At 40.8% G+C, this 23,858-nt stretch overlaps 1 protein-coding gene across 2 annotated transcripts in view; it reads left to right on the top strand.

The window, feature by feature from the left end:
• CDH13 (cadherin 13) overlaps positions 1-23,858 on the top strand; it is a 447,757-nt gene that overhangs the window by 341,880 nt on the left and 82,019 nt on the right. For both annotated transcript variants that reach the window (XM_010403504.4, XM_019288275.2), the window contains exon 8: positions 20,722-20,862. In XM_010403504.4, coding sequence (XP_010401806.1) covers positions 20,722-20,862 — 141 coding nt within the window. The remainder of the gene's footprint in view (positions 1-20,721; positions 20,863-23,858) is intronic.

Genomic DNA, 23,858 nt, shown 5'->3' with positions numbered 1-23,858 from the left:
CGACAGACCAAATGATCTAAATGAGGCAGGCTTTATATTTATTTAGTCTTAGCTTTAACTCCTAACAAGAGCTTTATCATATTTAAACAGTCTCACATCATTAGGTTAATAATAGACTGCAGTTTGCACTGCTGGTGACTGGATTTTTCATTATCCTCAGTTTTGGTCTTTCAATGGCCATTATTGTTTATTGTGCCCTTTTAAAAGGGAATAAATTAAGAGAAATTAAATCAGAGGGATTTGTTATCAGAGGAGGCAGTGACAGATGTTATTGAGTTTGGGTAGAAGGCAAGAAAATAGGAGAAAGACCTTGAAATGAGGTAGCAGGGTTTTGAAAATTCAGACACACCAATCTGAAAGGGAATACTATTTTTAAAATATAAAGCGCCTAAGTTGGAGATTTTCAATTATATTTCAGTATGTTTTATGAACCTATTTAATTCTTAATGTTTGACTTTCTTACAAATGTGGGATTTTTCTTCCTCCCCAGAGGAAGGGAGGAAAAACTTCTCTGTTGCCCAGAGAGGTTGTGGGAATGTTCGAGGCCAGGTTCTTGGAGCAGCCTGGTCTAGTGGAAGGTTCCTTGCCCACAGAAAAGGAGTTGGAAATTGATGATCTTTAAGATCCCCTCCAACCCAAACCATTTTGTGAAAACAGGGTGCCTCTTACTCATTATTTAATGGTGGCTGACAGAATCAAAGTGTAAGAACTTGAAAACCAGATGCAATTCAAAGAACTCAGCTCTGCACAAACTGGTGAACATCATCTGGCCTGCCACAAAGTCAGCACAGACAGACTTTCCATCAGTTTCAGTCAGAAATTGTTCATGTACTGGGAACTGCCTGTCCCTGCATTGCCAGCGCCAAGGTAGGAGATCACTGGTACAAATCCAAGCCAAATAGCCCCTCATTGCACAAGGGCTCTGAAAGTGGAATTAAAAGCAAGTCCAAAAAAGTGTCTGCTCCTCCTTGATGGCAGTGGCTGGCTCTGGCAGTGTGTGTGAGGTGAGCAGGCCACTCCTGTTTGGTTTGTTTACTTTGCTGTGTCAGGGTTGTAAAGTTGCAGACACGTACCGAGAGATTCCAGCCTTGCCATCTGTGCATCAGGCAGTGCTCCCCACTGAGTCCTGCCTGTGCTACCTGGCTTGCAGCTCTGTGTTTCCAAGAACAAAGTTCAGCAGCAGCTGAAAAGGTGCCCATGGCTGAAAGGGATTTCAAGTCGATGTTTGAGCTGTGTGCTCACTGGAGTAAATACCTGGCACTTCTTTAAAAGCTCTTTTCCTCCTCATCTTCCTATTCCCAAACTGAAATCTGTCCATGCCTCAGATTATTTCCTGTTCTGTGCAGGGTAAAGGACTGAATGTCTTTGCTAAATAAAAAGCTGTTTTGTATTAGGAATCAGACGCTGCTCCAAGATGCACGGATTTGCAATTACAGCTTTGTCCTGGGAGTGAGGATTCTAGAATCATTTGCTCTGTGACCTGAGGAAACATTTAAATACTTTGTGCTTCATTTTTCTCCTGCTGCTACATAAATTTTTCAGTGTTGTGTCTTACACCATCTGATTTGTGTTTTCTGTTTGAAGAAGTCAGATAAAATTTTAGCCTTTTAGCCGTATAATGCAACTGAATGATTTTACAATTGATATATCAGATGCTGGCCGGAAATTTTTGGATTTTTTAAAATTAATTTCCATCTCGTCATGACTTGCCTGTTGTTTTAGAACAAATTGAAGCAGTTGGAAAATACTGTTCCAACACTAATTTGTATTCTGGGTGTTACCTAATGCTGGAATTAGTGACATGCAGTTGTCTTGATGCAAGTGAATCAAAGTTTGTGGTGTCAAGTCCAATTCTGCTTGTGTTTAAGATGATAATAAATCACCCCCTGAGCTCTGCTGTGCACGCTGGGGTCTGTCCTCGGCGCTGTTACAGCTTGTTTAAATTTCTAATGAAGACACAGAATAATGTATGCTCATATCATGGCTTCATTATACGATGTAAAATGTCTGCAGGAAAACACATCCCCAGTCAATCATCAGTTGGAGAAGTTTTCCCTTCTCCTGACTAATACTCCATCACTTTGATACCTTCCAGGCAGGTTTTGCATTCACCTCATGTCCTCAGAGTCTACAAAACAGCACAGAAAAATAAGCCAGTGCCCAATACCATTACAGTGGATGCTGTGAGAGCCCATATGGTGTTAGTTTCTCAAAAATAAATCACACTGAGAACTGTTGGATGCATACAGGGACCTTTTCCAGTCCCTTTTGGAGGAAATGCTACACAAAAAAATAGTTTAGATGAGCGGGAATGCATTACCTTATAAGAATTATATAGAACAAATGAACCTGGGATGGATTAATATTCACAGCATTAATAAAAATTAGATTTTAATTACTGTTTAGTAAACCACATATTATAATTTAATAGCTAATTTAAAATCAGAATTGCAGCACTTAGAGCAAGTTTCTAGACCAAGAAATTATATCTGCTGCATAGTCAGCACACTCATGCTAATGCTTTAACGCATGTGTCAGATAACTCCCACCACCTCCTTTGCACTTCTGCATGCATTATATAGACAATTCCTAATAAACAAGTTTTTCATTTTTTGTCAAAGAGTCTTTATCTGCAGCTCTACAAAAACAAGTGCAACTTCAATACCTCAACAAGGTTGTGTTGGCTTTCATCAATTCTTCCCCTGGGCACGCCAGGGTGATCCAGGTAGCTGGGAGGCAAAGCTGTTTCTAAAACCACGAGTTCTTTCCCAAAATGAAAGCAAGGTATCTTTTTCTGTGGCAAATAAAACAATATTCTCCTCAAAATAACAAATCTATTATCTAGAAAGTGTTTTTCATCTCTTGTGGCCTGAAGTACGTAAGGACATTTGTTATACCTACAACCCATGGGTACCCCCTCTTCACTTGTATCAGAGCTTTATCTACAGGTATCTATATTTACATCTTGTAATTATTTAAATCTCAGTGTTTGGTGTTTCCTTTTAGCGTAGCAAAACCCCCAAAATAATTACCAAGTGGGAGAGAGCGAAAGAACACAGGTGAGACAAGCTCAGTGCTAAGAATTTTCACTATTATAAACCTCAACAGCTTTTTTCAAAGAGATCCTTTGTTGTTAAACCCCTTGCTAGGATAGATTAAAAAGAAATTGCTGGAAAAGGAAAAAAAATAAGAACAAAAAGCAGCTTCCTCAAGATGAGAAGGTGATATCCCAGCTGGACAGGAACAGCTTTGTTTTCTGATCTTGTGTTTTTACAGGGTTACTTGAAAAGTGGTTTGTTCTGTGGCATTAGAACAAAAGATGACTAAACTAAAACAAGAGAAATATTCCATATGATATAAAATCTATCTGCATTTCAGAACCTGTCAAAGTGAAAAATGAAACCACAAGCTTGGCCTTTAAAAATATTAATTCACTTTAGAGATGAAATGTAAAAGTGCTGGGAAAGAAGTCATCTTATCTTCAGGAAGAAGCAAGCAAGACGAAATCCCTATCGCTCTTCCTGGATCTCAGATGGCACTTTCATGCCACCCTTAAATCTAAAAAAGGATTTAATCATCAGTTCTTGCCACCATAAATCTCTGAAGCGTTTTTGCTCTATTATTAATGAGACAGTCATCAAATGCACAAACCAGGGCTTAAGGAATTCCAGTTTCAGGGGAGTAATTTACCACTTTTACTGAGTGATGTGGATTTAGTTCAGTGTTGACCTAGAGCAGCATTTTGGGATTACAGCCACAGCTTATTGACAGCAGGAAGCACTGGCCATTAGGATGTTAAAAAAGGTAATCAGTGAATATTCAGCAAATAAATTGTCATTATCCAGCGATATCTATTGTATACTTTTCACATGTATTCATTTAAAGCCTGTATTTAGCTACTCAGTTGAGCAAAATTTAAGGCTTTCAGGGATCATTCTGCCCATTTGATGTTATTGATTCCACACAGCAAACTATAAGCAACTGATAAATCCCTGATCTTTAGTCATAATAAAGTAATATCATAAACAAATATTTCTGTACCATTTGAGATGACATTTTGATATTGGTTTTGTCAAAATATATTGCAGATGTTCCTCAAAAATTATCCATCTTAGTTTCCTGTATTTGGCGTTTAGGTTTGGCTTTATTGCCCAATCTACTTAGTACAAGTGAAAAAGGAAAGCATTCTCTAACCTGGAAAGACTGCAGGAGGTAATAAAGCAGATGTGCAAGTTTGCTGCACAGTGGACTAGTTTTAAAGAGTTCATTTTGTAGGGTTTCCATTAATAAACCCCAGTGCTTGTGATGGATATGAACAACTTGCTGCCTGGTGCCTTCTTTGTGCTCAGAGGGTGCTCTGATTATGGGATCTGTGGGTGTTCCTGGAGCTGCTGTTCCATCTTCCCGAGGGACAGCGGGGTTGGATCCTCCTCAGCTGCAGTGAAAATTTCACCTTTCCTGTGCAAGCTCGAGCCTCCCTGGCTGTGCTTGGCTGCTGCCCTACGTGATCCCAGCAAATCTCTGAGGAGTCTGGGAATATCACAGGAAAAGGTCCATCAGAGACACCTTTCAGGTGTCTCCAAATCAAGGGCTGCCATTAATTTTGCCCTTATGCTGCTTTAATCTATAACAAATGATGAAGAAATTATAGGTAAATTTTCACTTCAATAGGTCTCACCTGAAACCTTTGCTCCATTAATGTTTTTTTCTGAGATTACTTTTTATTTAGTCTGTTTTGAATTTTCTAATTATTAAGACCTTCAAATTTGACAACACAAATGATTCTTCTTGAAATACTGAATATGACAATGAGTTTGGTTTTTATTCTTTGCCATCATTTGGTGGTTTTATTGTTGTTGCTGGGTTTTTGTAATCTCACCTCCCATATGCCCCCAGTTTCTGTTCTTAGGCTGCCACCTAGTAATAGAAGAGAACAAAATCCTGTTGGATAGACAGAGTAAGCCCAGAGCAAAAAGCTCTTACAGTATAACCACTACAAGCCAAGAGGAACAGAGCTGTTAGTTTGTCTTTCACGTTCATAAATAAACCTGCCATTTTTTTCTGAGGTTTAATTTTCCTTGCAGCTTGTTTTAATACTTCAGCCAAGTGGAAGTTCAATACAAGGGAGCATTATAATGAATATTTCCCATTGTTTTATTTCCTAGCACCATAACCAATGAGGCGAATAATCCATGGCCATTAAGCTTTCTATATAAAGAATTGGAAGGTACACAGAGCTTACAGTAGCATGAATAACAGATCTTTCCTCAGGCCTTCAAAGGTTGACACACAGAGAGCATTTTTCAAGTGTGTGTGATGATCTCTTTAATATTAGAATATTTTTATTGCTTCTTCAGGGAGTAGCTGTGTGTCACTTGGCCATTGAGAAATTTAGGGCAAGTGGTTTAAGAGTTTTGATTTTCTTTTTGTCGTTGTTTTCCCAAGTACTGTGAAGCTCAGCTGTTGTCCTCCAGGTAGAAAAAGTGCATCTAAACTGTTGTACCTCAACCCTCGTGTGAGCATCAGAGAGCCCTGTTGCACCAAATACAAAACAGCAATTAAATGGTAGAGACAAACTTCCTAGAGGCTTAAAGGACATAAAGTTAGTCTCAGGAAAATAAGCATATGAATGCTGTTTTCTCTGAAGCTCTAATAAGCAAAGATACACCTAAACCAAACTAGAAATGCAAATATCTTATTATAAAGCTTATTGACTTTAAAATTCTCAGGCAAATGTTCCAATTAGAGTCACTCAGTGACAAGCAGTCAGCAGCTGACCTCATCTGAAACCCCGACATCCCTGCTGCCTCCTGAGGTAATTGAACTCTTGATTTTACTGAAACACTGGGTAAAGATGAAAATATTCAAACAAGAAAACCACTGCAACACAGAAGCCACGAGAGCAGAAACAAGGAGGACACATGCTGTTTTCTTTGCCTGTAATGTTGGATTTGTGGGGAACACGACCTTGCAGGCTGCAGGATTTTAGCCAGCCAGGCAAAGCAGGGACTGAGTGAAGCAGGGGAGGAACAGGAGGAACAAGTGCATCAGCCATCAAGGGAATCTTGCAGGTCATTATAGAAACAGGAAGGGAGTCTTAATCTTTTCATATATCACTGAAATAGAGGAAGTGCTTAGAGCTACAGATTAGGAACTGGAACCCTCTCAATCTACTTGTAGTGATTTTCAGCACGACCTCGAGTCACTCCATTTATTGCTGTACCAATTAACCTGCCCATGGGGTGTTGCTGCATCCAGTTAATAGGTGTTTGTGGCAGACATCAGGATCTTCATGTAAGGACACATTTCATCACTTCTGGGTGTCCTGCTGCACACTGAACTGATGGCTTGCTCAGCAAGAGTAACACTGTCAGATTTAAATAGTATGTCCTTTGATAGCTGAATCCTCGCTGTCGTGCAAGGCTTGGAGAAAGAGATCCTGCCAAAAAAAGCACTTGTGAGGATGAAACCTTTGGGTTTTTTTAAAGTTCCTTAACCTAAACTCTTATTTCCTAAACATTTTCACTGACATGAACCCATACAACTGCTGACATGGGAGCTATTGCTGTACTATTCATTGTAGGTGTGGATTTCTATGCAGCCTTTCTCCCATCCCTTTTCCACCTGTAACCAAGAGATCTCATTTTATAATCAAATTGCATTTCCTGGTAACTTGTCTAAGTGGGGAAAGGAGTGAATGGAAGGAGCAGCATGTGAATTCCCAAGGCACTGGATACCAGCAGCATGTGTGAAGTGGGCAGCTGCTGGATTTATCTTTCCAAGTGGAACTGAAGCCCTCCTGGCCCAGTCCCCACTGCACATTCCAATAGGTCCCTTTGAAGACTGAATTATATTCAGAGATGCCTTTATTATTAGCCAGCTGTTTTCGGGATTGCTGGAAAAAGTGCCAGCAGTTCCATGCAAATCAAAGATCCCACAGCATTTCCTTTGATCCCTGCAGGGAGAGGTTCTGGATGCTGTCAGGACCAAGTATGCTGATCTTTGGTAAACAGGGCATCTGTAAATAAACTTTAAGGGCAGGGTGGGATGCTCTTTTAATGTAGGGTTGGTTTTGGAGACATTATATTCTGTCTAACAGAGGGATCAATTGTCTGGTCTCAGTATTGATGGAGGAATGTCTCAGTTGTATAAAATTCTGGTTAAAAGGCTTAGGTTCTGTGGAACCATGTCTCAAAAACATTGATTAAGTTCAGCATAATCCTTCAATCTACCAGGAATCATCAAAAAATGCTTTGTAATTTGCCATTATTTGAAGGCACTTTAAAAGCTGTACGTTTCCCTTTGCTGGTGCTGTGGCATTTTCCTTTAAAGTGTTCCACTCCTATGTGTGTTGTAAGGGAAAATTTCCATTATGGCCCAAATAATGAGGTGTTGGTTATCTGTGTGTAGGGATGGTTCAGGGAACTACTCAAGATGATCCAAATGACTTCTTAAATGGATGCTGTTTGATGCTATTCTTCACCACCTGGAATTGGAATCAGTGGGAAAAAAAATATTCTGAAAAATTCCATGGATATTATAAATCCATTTCACCTACCCTGGCCTATAATCAAGTCAAAACCTTGGGTCCAGGGAAATCAGTGGAGTCCAAACTCATTATATTTTGACACTCTCCTGTAGGTCTTCCTTCACAAGAAAAAACCACATTTTTATGCAGATAATATTTTTGAAACAAGGGGAGACACGGAGGAGGAAAAGCTTGGGGAGAGGGAGAACACTGAAAGAGAACTGAATTCTTCCTTGATTATCTGTTGCCAGCTTTTGGATCCCAGAGAGGAGACCTAGGTGCTGTTTTCTTTTTATTCTGCTTCACTTTCGGTTGTGTACCACAGTTCTGCTCTAAAATATTAATACCTATCTAATCACATACATTTTATTTCACATTTTCACCAGCAGTTGCATTCCCACTTTGATAAACAACATCTTCCCAGGCTTAAGGTGCTGAATATTTGACAAAGGCTGTAATTTTAGAAGGATCTTCTCCATCTGTTCATTAAGCTAATTGTTTTACTTGGAGCCTCCCTTCCAATGGTTGTAGTGTTAACTCAGCATTTCCTGCCTCTGGAAATCTGTTTAATTTCAAGTGACCCAGACAGGCTTTTAAGAAAATTCAATTTTCCAGTTTTCTTGTGAAATTGAAATTTCTTTCTTCCTTTTCTTTCTCTCTCAATAAAGTTTATGCAAATAATATTCAAATTTATAATGAGACTAATATTTGTTAATCTCAGTTCAAACAGTGGATTTGTATTAAAACATAGTTTCAAACACTTCTGTTGAGAGTGAGAAAGTGTATTGCTTTTAATACATTCATTACTGTGCTGCTCTTGTTAAGCCTGAATTGTCATTATGATTATACACCATAATTTTTAGTATTCAATATTAATTATATTTAAATCCTGTTAGATCTACGGTTGCTGGGCCTGCTTTGATTCCCGGTTTACAGAAGTGTTTTGGAGTACTTCCAGCACATGAACCTGATCCTGCAGCTCAGCATTGGTTTCAGTAGGAGATTTGTGCATATAAATTAATTATGTGAATAAAAGTTTCTTGGACTCAGTAAAGGTTGCAGGGCATTCCAGAATGTCACACAATCTGTGGCCTGCAGAAATGTCAGGAATTAGATCTTGAGCTGGTTGAGGTCAGTATCAAATGTCCTGTTGGTCCAAAGGGTGTTGGAGGACGCCCTGAAATACAAATTTTAGGTTTCCTGGTGCACATTCCTGACACAGAAAATGCCAATCTGTAAAGAATTGAAAAGGTGCGTCAGTCATTTATTTGGTTTAATTGCATAACTTCATGAGCTGTCAGACAGCAATACAAAATTGCATTTATCTGCGTGTGTCCGAGGGGCTGCGCTGAAAGGATTTTGACCCAGTTTCCTTCATGCTTTTCAAAGCTCTTGCCTTGCTTGTGGCCAAGCTTGCTTAGCAAGCATTTGGGCAGCATTTGTCTGTGCTGCAGATGTGTGTGTGCCACGTGAGCTACACTCAAATGCCACGCTGGGAGCAACACAGGGATGTGTGGGTCCCATCAGCGCTCGGACAGGCCTGCAGGCACTCAGGGGTGAGCAGGGGCTGCACACTTCTCTCTCCAGAACAGCTGGATGTGGATGTGGAGGAGCTGAGGCACCCAAACCGTGCAGTTTAAGGGCATTCCGTGCCCCAGGGAGCACAGTGCGCTTCTGGACAAGCAGCAAACTCCAAATCCTTCACCTTCAGAGCAGGGAACGAGGGGAGCACCACAGGGCTGTGGTTCTGAAAACTGCTCCCAGGGCAGGGCTGGCCATGGAAGTGCTGCTCAGATCCACAGTTCGGCTCTTCCTGGCTTTGAAGAGTTCTTTTAGTAACGTTATGGAGGTCGCTTCCCAGTTTTTCAAAGGGCTCGAGTAGTCTTTCCTCCCACTTCTCCTCCTGCTTCCAGTGCCTCCCATACCATTCTCCCCTTTGTTGGCTTTACTGCTTTTAGTCGACAAGAGCTGCCTGGAAATGGGGCTTGGAGTTTGCAAAACTCTTTCTGAGCTCTGTCCATTGTAGTTCCCTGACCTCTGCTCACCCCCACGTCCTCTCATATCCCACCTCCTGCATTCACCTCCCCTCTGTCTCATGGTGCTACATGTTTTTCACTTAATTGCAGTTTGTCCTCCTTTCATACAAAACCAGTTGATTTCTCTCAGTCATTAACTCTTATCTTTATTTCTTCCTTAATTCTGCAGATTAGCAAGAATTTATTTTTCCTTCCAGTGTGCCTTGGGACCTCTCCTACAGGAAAGTTGTACATAAAACTACTTTTTAGAGCACCAGGCCTCCAGAAATTTCTGACATTGAGTAGCATGAGCACAGCAGGGAAGCCAAGTTTATACCACAGTCTTATTTCTTCTGATTCGAGCAACCTGCCCTATATTTTCTGTCATCTAAATCATTGTTTCACAAAAATAACTCTACTGCAGAACAAAATCTGCATGAGGCAGAGACAGGCTAAGTCTGAAAGGGAGAATAACCTCCAAATGTTGGTTTGGTTGCAAGAAGATAAAGCCTGACTTAAGGATGATGGTGGGGAGCTGTTTGGTTGGCAGATGCTCTTAGGAAATAAAAGTAGGATTGTGAAATTTTAGCAAAATGAGAACTTTTTAACTGAAGCAGAAAGTACAGGACTTCCAAAAAAGACATTTAATTATTTTTTATCATGAAAGGAAGTGATAAAAAGATACGTAGGAGTAAGAAAGAAAAGAATGATATTGACTGGAGAAATTCTAAATGTAAAATTCCATTGTTGCATCTTTCATCAGAACACAAATCCTATGGAGGAGTTGATTTTTTGCCCCATAGTGTGATAAGCTTTTTGAAAAAACAGAAATAGTGTAATTGAAATCCATTTTGCATCATTTTCCCTTGGATGATTTAGAATTAGACCAATTTATATTCTGCAGGTACAACCCAATGAGAGTGTAAATGCAGCCACCAGAATTGTTTTTTGTCCACGAGCAAAGCTGGTATCATTTACTGATTCATTACACTCTCAGCAGGGTCCTCTCTTTCAAAAGCTACCTGGAATTATTGCTGGCAATAGAACACTAAACTCTAAAATAAGATTTGCATAAAAAATGAAAGTTAAAGGAAAAATTATAATAGTGATTAAAAGTGGTTTAAAAAAAATCAAAAAACATTTGATGACTATTTTGATTAGAGTACCACGTTGAAATGTGGTATTCAAACAGACTCAGAGGCTTTTTTTCCCCCCTCCAGCCAACTGACAATGCACCTATTTAACTAGACTATTATGTCCCTGATAATTTGCCTGAAATAATAGACAGTGTTTCCATTAATATTTAACAATATAAACATCAAGCAAAGGCTGTACATCTGGAATCACAGAATATGCTTCTTGCATTAGGGTACTAATTTTAGAAATAACCTCTGTCTGCCCAGGCCTGCTGATGTATGGTTGTCATAACAAGTCAGTAATTGAGTTTTCTGGGCATTTTGACCACTGGTACAAATTTGCAAAGCAGATTACATAGTAGAAACACAATTTCCATCCTGACCTTTATAACATTGCTTTCTGTTGGGGGAATTGGAATGTTTAGGGAGGCAAATATAATCTAAGTGGGCCTAATTTGTGAGAATGTGATTTCTGATGTTAACCCAGTAAGCTGCATTTTGATTCATTTGATAACACATCATGTAAAAATTTGGCATTAGGTAGGTATCACAAAACTTATTGTCTTTTATTGCCTAGACAGAAAATATTGGTTTAGATGATTATAAATTGAAACTCATGGAAAACTTTCATCTTCAGCTGCGGTGCAAAGATCCCTTCCCAGTGACCATCACAGCCTGGTTTGTTTTAGCAACCATACAGCTTTGTTCACATCCTCCAGTGTAAACAGGGCACAGGAATGATGCCAAGCTATTGTGGATGTAGAGGTGCTGGTTGGGGTTAAGGATGAAGAACCTCCTTGAAAAGCCTCTGCAAGAGGTACTCTCTGATGGTTCATCCTTGTCCTGGCAGTGCCACCCTATCGTGGTGTCACAGCCTTGGGGACTGTGAGAAGTAGGTGAGGCCCAGGGCATATCCTCCAGCTGAATTTCAGTGATACAAAGTGGAGTGAAGAAGTTTGAACAATGGGAAAGTTCAGTCCCAAAGGTCTGTCCTGAGCAGCACTGAAGCAGCAGTGCACACAAACCCTGCCCTGGGCACGTGGTCAAGAAGCTTCCCTGGGATTGCTCTCATCAGCTGGATGCATTTCAATGATCTTGACTTGGCTGAACATCCAACAGGATTTGCTGTTTGATGGAAAGGTGAAGAAAAGCTCCGTGTGGGTCTGTGGTGACTTGGAATGATGAGGTGGATTAGAGCAAGTGTTGCATTGGAATCCAGGCAGGTCTCGGTGGTATAAACTTGATTAATCTAAATTCAGCTCTGGTGAGATGATGGATTGCTTGATGGCAGAAGAACATAAAACAATCAGCACTGGGTTTCACTCAGATTCCTGCAATGCATTCCTTCAAAACTGTGTGCTAGGAAGTGAGCACAGGGGTCTGAGGTGTCAGGATTTAAGCTGCGCCCTGGTTTGCTGTTTGTTTCAGACCTTGGTTTGCAAGTCAAGAAAAATATTGAAAATAACCTCAAGTTGAACTGCTTCAAGTTTGCATAGAATCATAGAATGATTTGGGTTGGAAGGGAGCTTAAAGATCATTCCATCCCACCCCCTGCCATGGGCAGGAACACCTTCCACTGTCCCAGGCTGCTCCAAACCCCATCCAACCTGGCCTTGGACACTTGAAGGGATCCAGGGGCAGCCACAGCTTCTCTGGGCACCTTGTGCTAGGGCCTTCCCACTCTCATAGGGAACAGATTCTTCCTCATATCCAATCTAAATCTGTCCTCCTTCGACATAAAACCATTACCTCTGCCTTGTTCAGATCTGCTTCGTGGCACCTTAAGGAGATCAAACTCCAGGGCTGTCCAATGTCCAATATCCTCCTCCAGAGCCTGCAGGAAACACTTTAAGACTTCTTGAGCCTGAATCAGACTCAAGGAGAAGCAAACTCAAACAAGGAGAAAGCAGCTTGATTCTGAGCCTTTTGTTTCTTTGCTCAGTGAAGGATTGCCCTGGTTTGGGGCTGCAGGTCCAACGTGTGTTTATCAGTGAGATCACTGATAACTGGCATTGGCTCCTGGCCACAGCATCTAGGAAAGCAGTTTGTCCCCAGTAAGCGAGGGAAGTGCTGATCAGCTGCTGTTGTTCCTTCTGTGTGAAATATTTACAGGGTTCATCCTCTCCCCTGTGGGTTCATGCCTCCAGCTTGTCACCAGTGTCCAGGCTCTGTGTTGCACAAACAGGCACAGGCACCCTCTTGTGGGTACCGAAGATTTCCCTAATTTTTATGTGATTATACCTGCAATAAGGCAGGAGGAATCACCCTCATCCTCCTGTTTTTGGAGAATTTGGGGACTTTTATCTAAAGTGTGTGTTCTGGGACCTTTGATTCCTGTGGTTTTGGGACCATGATGTTTTGGAAGGCAGCCTCTCACCTTGAGTTCTGGTTTGGTTTGAATACAAACCTATGGCAACCTGCCAGTTTCACAGGTATCTTACGGCATGAAATCACCTGTGCATGTTCATTCACAAACTGAGCAAGTTAAAGCCTAATAAAAGTGTAAATAAACCTGGGAAGTCCATGTGAAGTCGGTCGAGCTGTGTTGATTTATGCTGGCCTGAGAATCTTTTCAGGCTTGAATGCTTTTGGGGTTGCTCCTGGTTTTTCCTCTCAAAGTTCCAGCAGAACTCCGTCGCTCGTCTCCATGCTGATCCATTTTATCCGACCTTTACAACCTCCGCATACTCAGGGAATTCTCTTGGCACAGGGGTTTTTTATAGAGATATTTGAAAAGCCGTCTTCACTAAAAGCCATTTTAGGTTACTGTGTAGGAGAAACTTGCGTCTCCTTTCATGTTTTTGGATTTAAATAACTCATTTCTACCTATGGCAGAGACTAGGAATGAGTCAGTAATTTGCAACTAATCATTTATTAGAACAACTTTGCCCTCCTTTCTCCTCACAAATTGTCTGCGAACAGATTGTACAACTCTAATATGTTAATGGCTGAAAATTATTTGGCCATTTTTTTCAGCAAATACCTTTTGGCCTGTGGATTATTTGAATTGCAAATTGCGACTGTTAAAATGAAATATATAATTAACACTGTAAATAGAGCTGATTGGGTGTTGCAGGAGACCAGTTTTTATGGAAATATATTGATTTGTTGAAATGAACATTTGTTACAACAACATAGTGATTTGGGAAACCAAAAAAAAAAAAGCTTTGTTGAAGTAAATATTTGTAATCCAGAAGGGAATTCTTATCTTGAGTGCTCCTGACAGCTCACTTGAGATTTTGCTGCTGGAGACAACCAGGTTGAAAATCCTGTTGAAAAAGTGGAATTAGTTCTTACCTTCCCTCATCCTGATGCAGACATTTATTTATTCTGAGACACAGCTCTTTTTGTATGCTCTGTTCAAAGTGTTGCCTTTGTAAATATAATTAAGCATAAATTGGCAGAATGTGTGGTAGATGTATTATTTCCTTAAAGTGCAATAATCAGGACAGGGGAGAATGGTGCCTCCTACCTTTGTCAGTCAGACTCTTAATGTCTCCAACCACATATTCTGATTTTGATGGAAAAACCCTTGGAAACTTTTTTACTTTCTAGCATTGTTGCAGTGTTCAGTATGAAGCTTTGGAAAATGTTAAACACCAAGGAAACTGTGTGCCACCTAGTCCATCCATGGTTTTTATCTGGGTGCAGCTCATTAATGCAGATGACATAGAGTGTTTTCTAGCCACCACTAAAATGGGAGTATAAACAGTGATAGGTTTAGAGTCAATAAGAAATAGGAGTAGTGCCAGGTACCATTTAAAGCACCAGAAATACTCAGTGCTGCTTGTACAGGGAGGGTCGAGGGTCCTCTTTGGTGCAGGCTCTGTGAGAACAGGGATTCTGATGCAGCACATGGGGAGCTGTGCCTTGATTTCCATGGTTCCTCTCCCAAAAGAATCCTGTGGCTGCAGGAAGGGCAGGGGAGCTCCAGCAAGCTGGATTGTCCTGAACTGTGATATCTGGAATTGTCCTGAATTCTGAGCTCTGGAACTGTCCTGAATTCTGAGCCCAGAGGAACTCTGGCCCAGCAAGGATGGCTGTGTGTGTTCTTTAATCCCAGCACAGCCTCTGGAAGGGGACAGTCAGTGACACCACACACAGGGGCAATGTTTGCACACATCAGGGTCTGTAATTGTTTACAGACCATAATTGTGTTGTCCTTTCTCTGATCAGGCCCATTCCTGGTGAGAAGACCCTCACTCCAGCCATTGTCTGCTGCTGACAGAGGGTTTGGGTGAGATGAGCGTTGTCTTTTTATTCCTGGCACCTCTGAGTATGGAATAATAGCAGAGTGATTAAGTGGTCTAAAATCAGCACAAGTTGCATAGTAATTGATGCTTTCACACTGGAGTGAAAGATCTCTGCAGCACTATTTAATTATGTGGAGCAACTGAAAAAAAGAAATGACATACATTGGTCCAGGAGGAAAGCTGAAACATAACTTGTGTTTTAAAGAGAAAAGGGTGATTTCAGTATATTTGACAGCAAGTATTTTCCTTGGGACATTGTGATTCTTATTCTCCACGGCTATTACAGGCTATTATAGCACTTTATACTTCTAGCACAGCTCACATGGAAAAGGATGTTTTTCCCAGCCCATGAGCATCCAGTGAGCAGCTGTTGCAGGACAACATCCCTCTGTTATGAAGGGAAATATCTTTGCCTGGTAAAAATCAGTGTAGGGGCACCAACTTCAGGGTTGTTGTGTCTTTTATGACAATTGAAGTTTTTCTTTAGAATACTGAATATTTGCTCTCTTCCCTGGGCTTACTTTTAGTAGTAGCTTAATGAGCAATAAGAATTTAAGGGGAAATATCTGAGACTAAACCCAAGCTTCAGCCACTGCTCTGTCCTAGAGGTTGGTGATCTCTACCTGAGGAGAAATTCTTATGAATATTGCTATCTTTGTAAGGAAACTCCCTTAAGTGGTGTTAATGTTTATATTTTTATATTTATTTTTATATTTCTAACAGCCAAGATGTACGAGTGTAAAGCCTTCTCCAAACTGATATTAATTCAATGACAACTCTAAATCTGAAGCTGTGCATCAGTCAAAACTGATAATTTTACACAGACTGTTGAAAATATGCATATAAAATTCCTTCATGTATTTTCATGTAAAATGTAGCAAACTCATCCATGTGCACCAGCTCTATGGTTAGGCCAGCATTATGAAGAATTAAATGCGTGAATTTATGTGTAATTCAAAATTAATGCATAATTTATGAAGAATTAACCTCTTGATCCCATACATCCTATATATTAAATAGTTACAGATTTCGTCCTGATGGAAAACAAATAACTCTGGCCAGGAAACCTATTTGTATCAAGCACTTTGGAGCAGTTTCTTTCCTTTTTTGATGGCTACTGCTAAAGGAGAAAATTTAGTCTTCCTTTTGCTTTCAGATATACCCACGAACCCCAGGTCTCCCACAGGCAGTAAATAGATATTGATTTTATTCATAACAGAAGTATGTTATTGCAGTGATTAAACTGTAGACCTTCCTTTATGATATGAAAAGAAAAATGGAAATTGGTGAGCTAAAGAGGATTTCTGTTACAAAATAGTTTGGGTTTTTATATTCATCAAACTGTAATTCAAGCTCTAAATGCAGAGCCTCTGTGTATATCGCCCTTTTTAAGCAGCAGCAACTGGCATTTAAAATAAACGCTGATATTATAATTATCAAAGCATTATGTCTGTTAGAGCTGCTAATAGTCACTTTGCTTCATTTTTTTTAATTTTTCATTTGTCAAAATCCTGACAAGCATACTCTGGGATAATGTTAGATTCAGTGTTGATATTGTTACTCAACAAGAACATTGATTATGTCTTAATAGGACATGTTCAGTATGCATTATATGCAATTACCATCTTAAATGAACACAAGCATTTATTTAGCACCAACTGAAATTATTTAAATCTGAAGAATTTTTCGTTCTGGTTAGCATTATATTATAAAGTCATTACTACCAAATACGATATGGCAGCACTCTCCTGATACAGTATTATGCATGAATACATCGTTTATAAACAGAATTATGAATAGTTGAGGCACTGTTGCATCATTACAGAAATACAAATATCCATGAAATAGTCAGAAAACTCTCTGGTGATAATTAGAATTGAAAGGATACTTAAAACTCTTGTAAGGATTTTGAATGTTCTGTGTGTTGTTTGCTTCCCAAGCACAGTTGGTTTTTATCTTAACAACTTTCTGTGAGTTTGGGGATTTCTATTCTCCCCAGTATTATTTTTTGGATGAGGCCTGAAGCAATAAGGGAGGTCTTGGTGCCATGGTACTGAGCACGCCCTGTCCAAAATCTGTGATCCATGGGTGTCTTGCCAGGGGGGCACTGGAGGAAGACCTTGGATTGGGGATTTCCTGGGGGAAGTGCTGGTTCCCAGAGTCCTGCTGCTGACCCTGGGTGCTGATGCAGGGAATCACAGCCTCAAAGGCCCTAAGCCTTCCCTGCGGTCACCCAAGTAGTTCCACTGGTTTCCACCTCATATTTTGAGTCCTACTGCACTGATGGTGCTGCCAATTCCAGCTGGATTTGGATGCCACATGGATGCCCTACAGCCTGCAAGTGCCAGCCCAGACCAAGGCTTGGACTGTTGCTGCTGCTGGTGCGATGTGCTGTCAGCCAGGGCTTGCTTCTCTTCACTCACTGATAGCTTTTTGTTCTATCTGCAATATTAAAAGATTAAAACCCAGCAGAAACCCAGAATCATCTGGTTCCATCCAGCATTACCCAAAAGTCCTCCCTTGGTTCATTCTGCCTGCGTGTGCCTGCACTGCACTGTTTATTTCCCTGTGTTGTGATTAGATCCTGCTGGCTTTGTCAGGAAGCTGAACTCTGGAAAAGTGCCTTTCCTGGCCTCTGCCTGCTTTGTGGTGCTGAGCCAGCTCTGTCAGGGCATCAGGGGACTGAGATCTGAGGGGAATGTTAACTCTGGTGGGGGTGGCAGGGAGGGGACCTGTGCAGGAAAGCGCTCAGGACACAGCTCACCTCCTTGGCAAACCACACAATTTGGCAGTGTCACCCCTGCCGTGGCTAAATGACTAAAGGGAAAATTTATGGGGAAAGGAATGGTTCTCCTGCTGCAATTATACAAACCCTCTCAACAGTGTCACACTCCACAAAGTCACAGTTGATAAATAATACACCACACCAGCAGTGACTGGATGTTCATTTATTAAAATAATCTATTATCCTTTGGAGCTGCAGATCCCACTTGTCGAGAGCTGGGGCTTATTTCTGTTGCTCATATCTCGCTGTCCAAGCAGTATTGATTGGATTGCTTTTGCAAGGCTGTGCTTAGGTCACTTAGGAGCAGGCCTAGGTTTAGTGACAGGCAGTGACTTGGGGGGACAAGTCTGAGTCACTGTGGGGTCCCAAAATGATACAAATTTTGAGCGCTGCGTTTATCGCTCACCTGCTGCTGGGCAGGGATGGAGGAAGGAAGGCTGTTCTCCTCCACTGCCACCTTCCAGCAGCACTTATTCCTCACAAGATGGGAGGAAAAGGAGAGAGAACACACTGGGGTCAAAGGCGTGATCCCTGAAAAGAGGGAAATGCTGAGGAAGTGCCATGAGAGCTTCTAGGGCAGCCCTGACAGCCCCTCTGCAGCGGCATCCCTGAGGAACGGGGCTGGAGGGAGCAGGGGGATCCCTGCTCTGTCTGCAGAAATCCAGGACTGTGGCAAATCCCACTGATCCAAAGAATCCCTGCTGGTGCCTGACTCGGCTGGGCTGGAAGCAGGAGAACTGCTGAAAGGCCTTTTACGAGCAAGTGCAAAGAGAGCCTCTGATAGAAACAAGCCTCTGCTCAGGGTTTGCATCTGTTAGCAGCTGCTTCCTCTAACAAAGCAAATATTTGGTGACAGAACGAGATGTAGGAAGTGCTGCATAGCAGGGAAGTGTGAAGTATTCATAATTATATGAAACACTACTCAAAATTCAATGTTTTTCACATTTTGTGCAAGCTTAAACTTTGGGCTCCTGTCACAGACAATTCTGCTGCAGTAGATGCAATTTCTAGCATAAATGGGCTTGCTTTCAATAGGAAATGGGACTGTTTTCAAAGGAAAAAAGGCCAATTTGTGAGTAAAAATGGGCTTCTTTCTGAGCAAAGAGGCTTATAAACATGAAGTGATAAATGTCTTTGCAAGTCTTCCATACAATAATAACAACTTTCTAATCAAAATAATGAAAAAGTTGCAGCTAGGGGAGGGGAGAGAAGTCTCATTCAGTTTTTAATACATTTTAGAAAATAAATATATGAAAACTGTAAATTTAGTTCCCCTCCATAGCATGAGTTTGTTTTGGAGACATGTCAGTAATACTTCTCTGCGTATATTTTTATGATGCTATAAATCAAATTCCTGTTCTTGGTTTGCCGCCTTCTGAGATGAATTTCATGGAATAATGTTGTAAGACTTCAGGAAATACATTTCTTAGGATCCCCTGTGTGGCACTGGCATCTGATTTCTTAGCAGTCCATATGTTTTTAGAAGAAAATTTATTTTCTGGCTTGACTTGTTGACTTTACATGCGAATTTATTGTTTGATAATAGCTGATCTGATGCGCAACTGAGGTGGTTGCTTCTCTCCTGGCCTAAAAATGCTTCAAAAATCCACGTACTGAGGAGCTGGGATCTCCTTCTTACACGTGCTCCAAAAAAAGAGATGGTGGCATGTGCCCAGGAAAACATATAACACAAAATTCACTGTTTGGGAAAAGCTTCCAAATGCCTTGGCTACAGAGCACATTGGGTGACCCAAGAGGTTGCTTTGCTGGGCTGTCTTCCAGCGGTCAGTTCCCTGGGAAAGTGTTGGATAAAGGACATAGATGAGGGATGCCAGAGATGTGAATCTTGGGGTCTTGCATGCACAGCTCCAAAAGGCTCCAAAAGCAGTGGCTTTGCTGCAGCTTTCCCCGTGGGATGCAGGGTTGTTTCCCAGGAAGGTTTGGATAAACATTCCCGGGCAATGTAATGTTCTCACCGTGTCACTTCAGAGGTGACTGCAGCACTTTCCCATCTGTGTCCCCTGTGATGGTGCCACTCACGTGGGCTTTGGGCAGATGGCTCCACTCAAGGCAGCCTCACAAAACCCATTTTAATTAAGTTCCCGGTGAAATCCATGTCAGAATTCCCTACGAGTTGTGTGGGAGCAGGTTCTGCTGCTGATAACAGCTCCCTGGGACAGAGCTGTTGCTGAGCCTTGGTCCAGCTTTCAAACACATGTGCTTTCATCCCTGATGTGAGGAAGGGGAATATCAAAGGCTGGCACATTCCCATTCCAGAATTGTGACCGCAAATGTTTTTTTTCCAAGTGAGGGCTGTGTTTTAGGAGAGGAGATTTAAGTTGGTTTTTGCTCTGGACCTGTGCTGTCTGCTTCTGCAGCAGGTGGGCAGCCAAATGAGTACCCAGGACATGGCAATCAGATATCATCAATATACATCATTAATATCACTCTATGCAATCGCTTTGGGCAATAACTGGAAGTCTCTGACCATTTTGGAAACTGCTTTTTTGTTTCTTGCTGTGGAGGAAACTTAGATTACCAGTCTAAATGCTAATACCCAGAATGAATGGGATTTAACAAAGTGAATTTATATGTAGATTGTGACATTAGTATTTAATTATGTACCCATCATAACACTGATGAAGCAAGCCGCTAAATATTGGTGCACTGAAGGTAGAGCTTACTCTTAAAGAGCAAGTATATTTTAATTTCTTACCTCTTTCCTAATCTTCCTCAATAACAGGATAAATTATGTACTGTTTACCAATATTCACCTTCATGCCTGATTGCAAATGAGGTTTCCAGGGTAGCAGCTGAACCATAGAAAGCTGTGCTTGTGTTTCAGTAAAACTGATAACAGATCTGTTTCTCTGCCATGTTTTATTAGGCCAAATAAAGTTTTAGATTTTTTAAAAATTTATTATTTTAATATTAATTAAAAATAGCATGTTATCTCTGTGGGGTTTTTTCTTAACCCTTCTTTTTCTGATTTTTTTTATTTCAGACCATGGAAAGCCCAAAGTATGAGCTGGTTATAGAAGCCAAGGATATGGGTGGGATGGATGTGGGACTAACAGGCACAGCCACTGCCACTATTCTGATCGATGACAAAAATGACCATGCACCAGAATTCACCAAGAAGGAGGTAAGAGTTGGCCATCTGTTCTCTACAAAATGGTGCAAACAATTGTAATTAGCTTGTTCCTAAATAGAAAGACGTTCCTTAAGGAAAGAAGACACGTACAGAATGTTTTTAGCTCGGTGTGACAGATTTCCTGGAGATGCTCTTTTCTTTTTTTCGCGTTAATAAATGTGTGTGCATCAGTTCCAAACCAAAGTGCGACCACAAGGCAAAAAAGAAACGATGTCATTTAGAGATTGGCTAGCAGGGTGAAAACCTGTAAAATGAATGTGCTGGTGGTAACTTTCTCTTTTTGCTCCTGTGGGGGAAAACAGGAAAAATAGCTTAAGGCTTTCAATGGTCAGGATTGTGGATGAAAACAATGTTTTCTTCCTGTCTACAGCACCACCCCTGTGAGCCAGCCAGAGTTTGGGGTTCTGTAATTAAAGCTCCAGTCCCAAAAGCTTCAAACTGAACCTACAGGTAGAATTTGCAAGAAAAGGTTTTTTTCCTGTAAATTGAATTCAGCTGATAGGTGCTGGAGAGTTCTGATAAACCCCAGACCAAGGTGAGGGAATTACCTGCCTGCAGCCACCAAATTTCCCAGCCTGCTCACAGTGTTCCTTCCTTGCCCTACATTTATTATTAGTCTGATTTTTTGATATCTGGAGAGAATGAGAGAGTTTTAAAACCTAATGACAGTCAGGTTGGATTTTGCTATAAAAGTTTCCTGGGGCTCTGCAAACTTTTAAGGCAATTCCCAAAATATGAGAAGTAAACCTGAGGGATCCTGATTTTAAGGTAATTGTGGAAGAAGGAAAGGAAAGCCTATTGCTGTAGAAGTTCTTTTATTTAAACTGAAGCATATTTTTACCTTTTAAAATTTTGTTTCCTGGCCCAATATTGACAATTTGGCAACAGATTATTTTGAATCAAATTGCTGTCATTTCACTTGAATAATTATTTCTTTTATAAATACAAAATAAGTGAATACCAGATTCAAACACGACAGAGAAGGGTTGAAAAAAGAAGAAGAATTAGAAACAATGACAATTTTGCCAAGGCAATATCTATAATTAATTCAGTCAAATGCTTTGGCAGTAGTGTTTCAGTCACCTAAAGATTATCATGGAGAGACTGATCCAAACTTTTCAAGTACATAAGTGACAATTAAGTGACTGTCATCAAACTATTAATTCCCTTAGAATTACCTTTTACATCAGGCTTTTAATGCTCTGAAAGCTGTCCTGACAACCAGTACTTAAAATATCTTTGAAATGCTGTATTTTCTTTCAACCTTCTGGAAAATAACAACGTACAAGGACAGCTTGGTGTATTTAGAAACAGGAATTTATTGGATTAATCAATACTGATAGCAATTCACATCAGTCAGAGTCCTACCTGCTTGAATTTCCAAAGTTGGAGAATTCTCCTCTGGAAGAAATATTTCTAGATATTTTTCAATAGAATTCTTTTGAAGAAATCTTTCTATAATTATAGTCCTGTTTGACTTAATAATTTGGTAATTTGGACACAAAAATTCATGTGCCTGCTTAGCCAGAAATGTATTGTTAGTATCAATTTCTGTGGAAATGCAGAAATGCTCATAAATTCAGTTCAGTCAGTGACAGTAAAAGGTACTTCATAGCCTTGAAAGTTTGGGGGTTTTAGCACAGAAATGGAATAGGTGTGAAGAGACAGTATTATCTTGTTTTCTTTGAAAATTCTGGTCCTAGATATTTTTCTTGCATTTCTTTTCTTTTCCGTAAAGCCCTCTCTTTTGAGTGGTTTGATGTGGATTTGAACCTTTCACTATTTGCAGATGTTAATGACCTCCGAAATCTTCCCTCTGCCTTGATAAGTGATATTCATATTCCATGAAGAAGGCAGGGAAAATCAGCCTTTTATGTATGCTTCCAGGCTGCTTTAGGAGCAGATTCTCTATTTAAAATAAGTAGTGTTAGAGGAGGGAGGGGCATTAAATCTCAATTTATCAATTGATTTAATGCCACTTTATTTGGTTTATTGCTGAAAGTGCTTAATTATTGTATTTTAATACCAGTTGCATACCACAGGCTGCAATATTATTGATTTGAATTAGAGCCGAAAGAAAACGATATATTTTACAAGATGACTTCTGAAGGAGAAAGCTCAAATTCAGTAAATCTGAAGCTTTGATTCCAGAGTCCAGCTTCTTTTTTATTTTATTACCTGGCCTTGGACACTTCCAGGGATGGGGCAGCCACAGCTACTCTGGATAACCTGTGCCTCCCCACCCTCGCAGGGAGGAATTCCTTCCAAATATCCAATCTAAATCCACACTTCTTCAGCTAAAGGCCATTCCCACTTATCCATCCCTACCTGCTCTTGTGAAAAGCCCCTCTCCTGGAGGAGTGAGTGCTTGTCCAGTGAATCCGTTCTTCCACCCACCCTTTTCCCCTCCCTGCACCCCACTCCTGGGCCAGTCTGGTGCAGCTGTGCTGCAGGAAAAGTTCATCCATGGATTGTCGGGGTGTAACCCCAGGAGAAGCTGAGCATCCTGGCTGTGATCCAGCACAGCACTTGCATTAGCTGCAGAGGCAGAGCTGAAGCCCTCGGGGCTCTCAGTGTGTGTCAGGTGCTTTGATGGCTCAATAAATGAGACATTGCTTTGTGGGATTCAGCCCAGCTCATTGTTTGATTACTGCCCCATCACTCCACACTCTTCCAAAATGTCTGTCTTGTTCTGTCTCACAGCTACACCTCCTGCTGATAATGGGCTCTGAGCAGTGTAAAAATCCATTCAGGTGTGCAAACAGAACCCTGTTCCCTCCAGGGGTTTTCATAATTTAATCCTTAATGCCAAAAAGAACAATATTTTAAGAGTTCCTCCAAAAGTCTCAGGTGAGGTAGCAAGGTCTACCTTTTAAAAGGTCACAGTGGCTGCGATATTGTGCCAGTTTTAAATTACAGAGGCTGAAAATAGAGATACTTGTAAAGTTAGTGGTCTCTTTCTAAAATTTACAACCTTATTTCTGTAA

The sequence above is a fragment of the Corvus cornix genome, chromosome 11, assembly GCF_000738735.6.
Source record: "Corvus cornix cornix isolate S_Up_H32 chromosome 11, ASM73873v5, whole genome shotgun sequence".
Lineage (NCBI taxonomy): Eukaryota > Metazoa > Chordata > Aves > Passeriformes > Corvidae > Corvus > Corvus cornix.
Note: the sequence above shows the minus strand (reverse complement) of the source record. Positions and strands in the feature narration are given on the sequence as shown.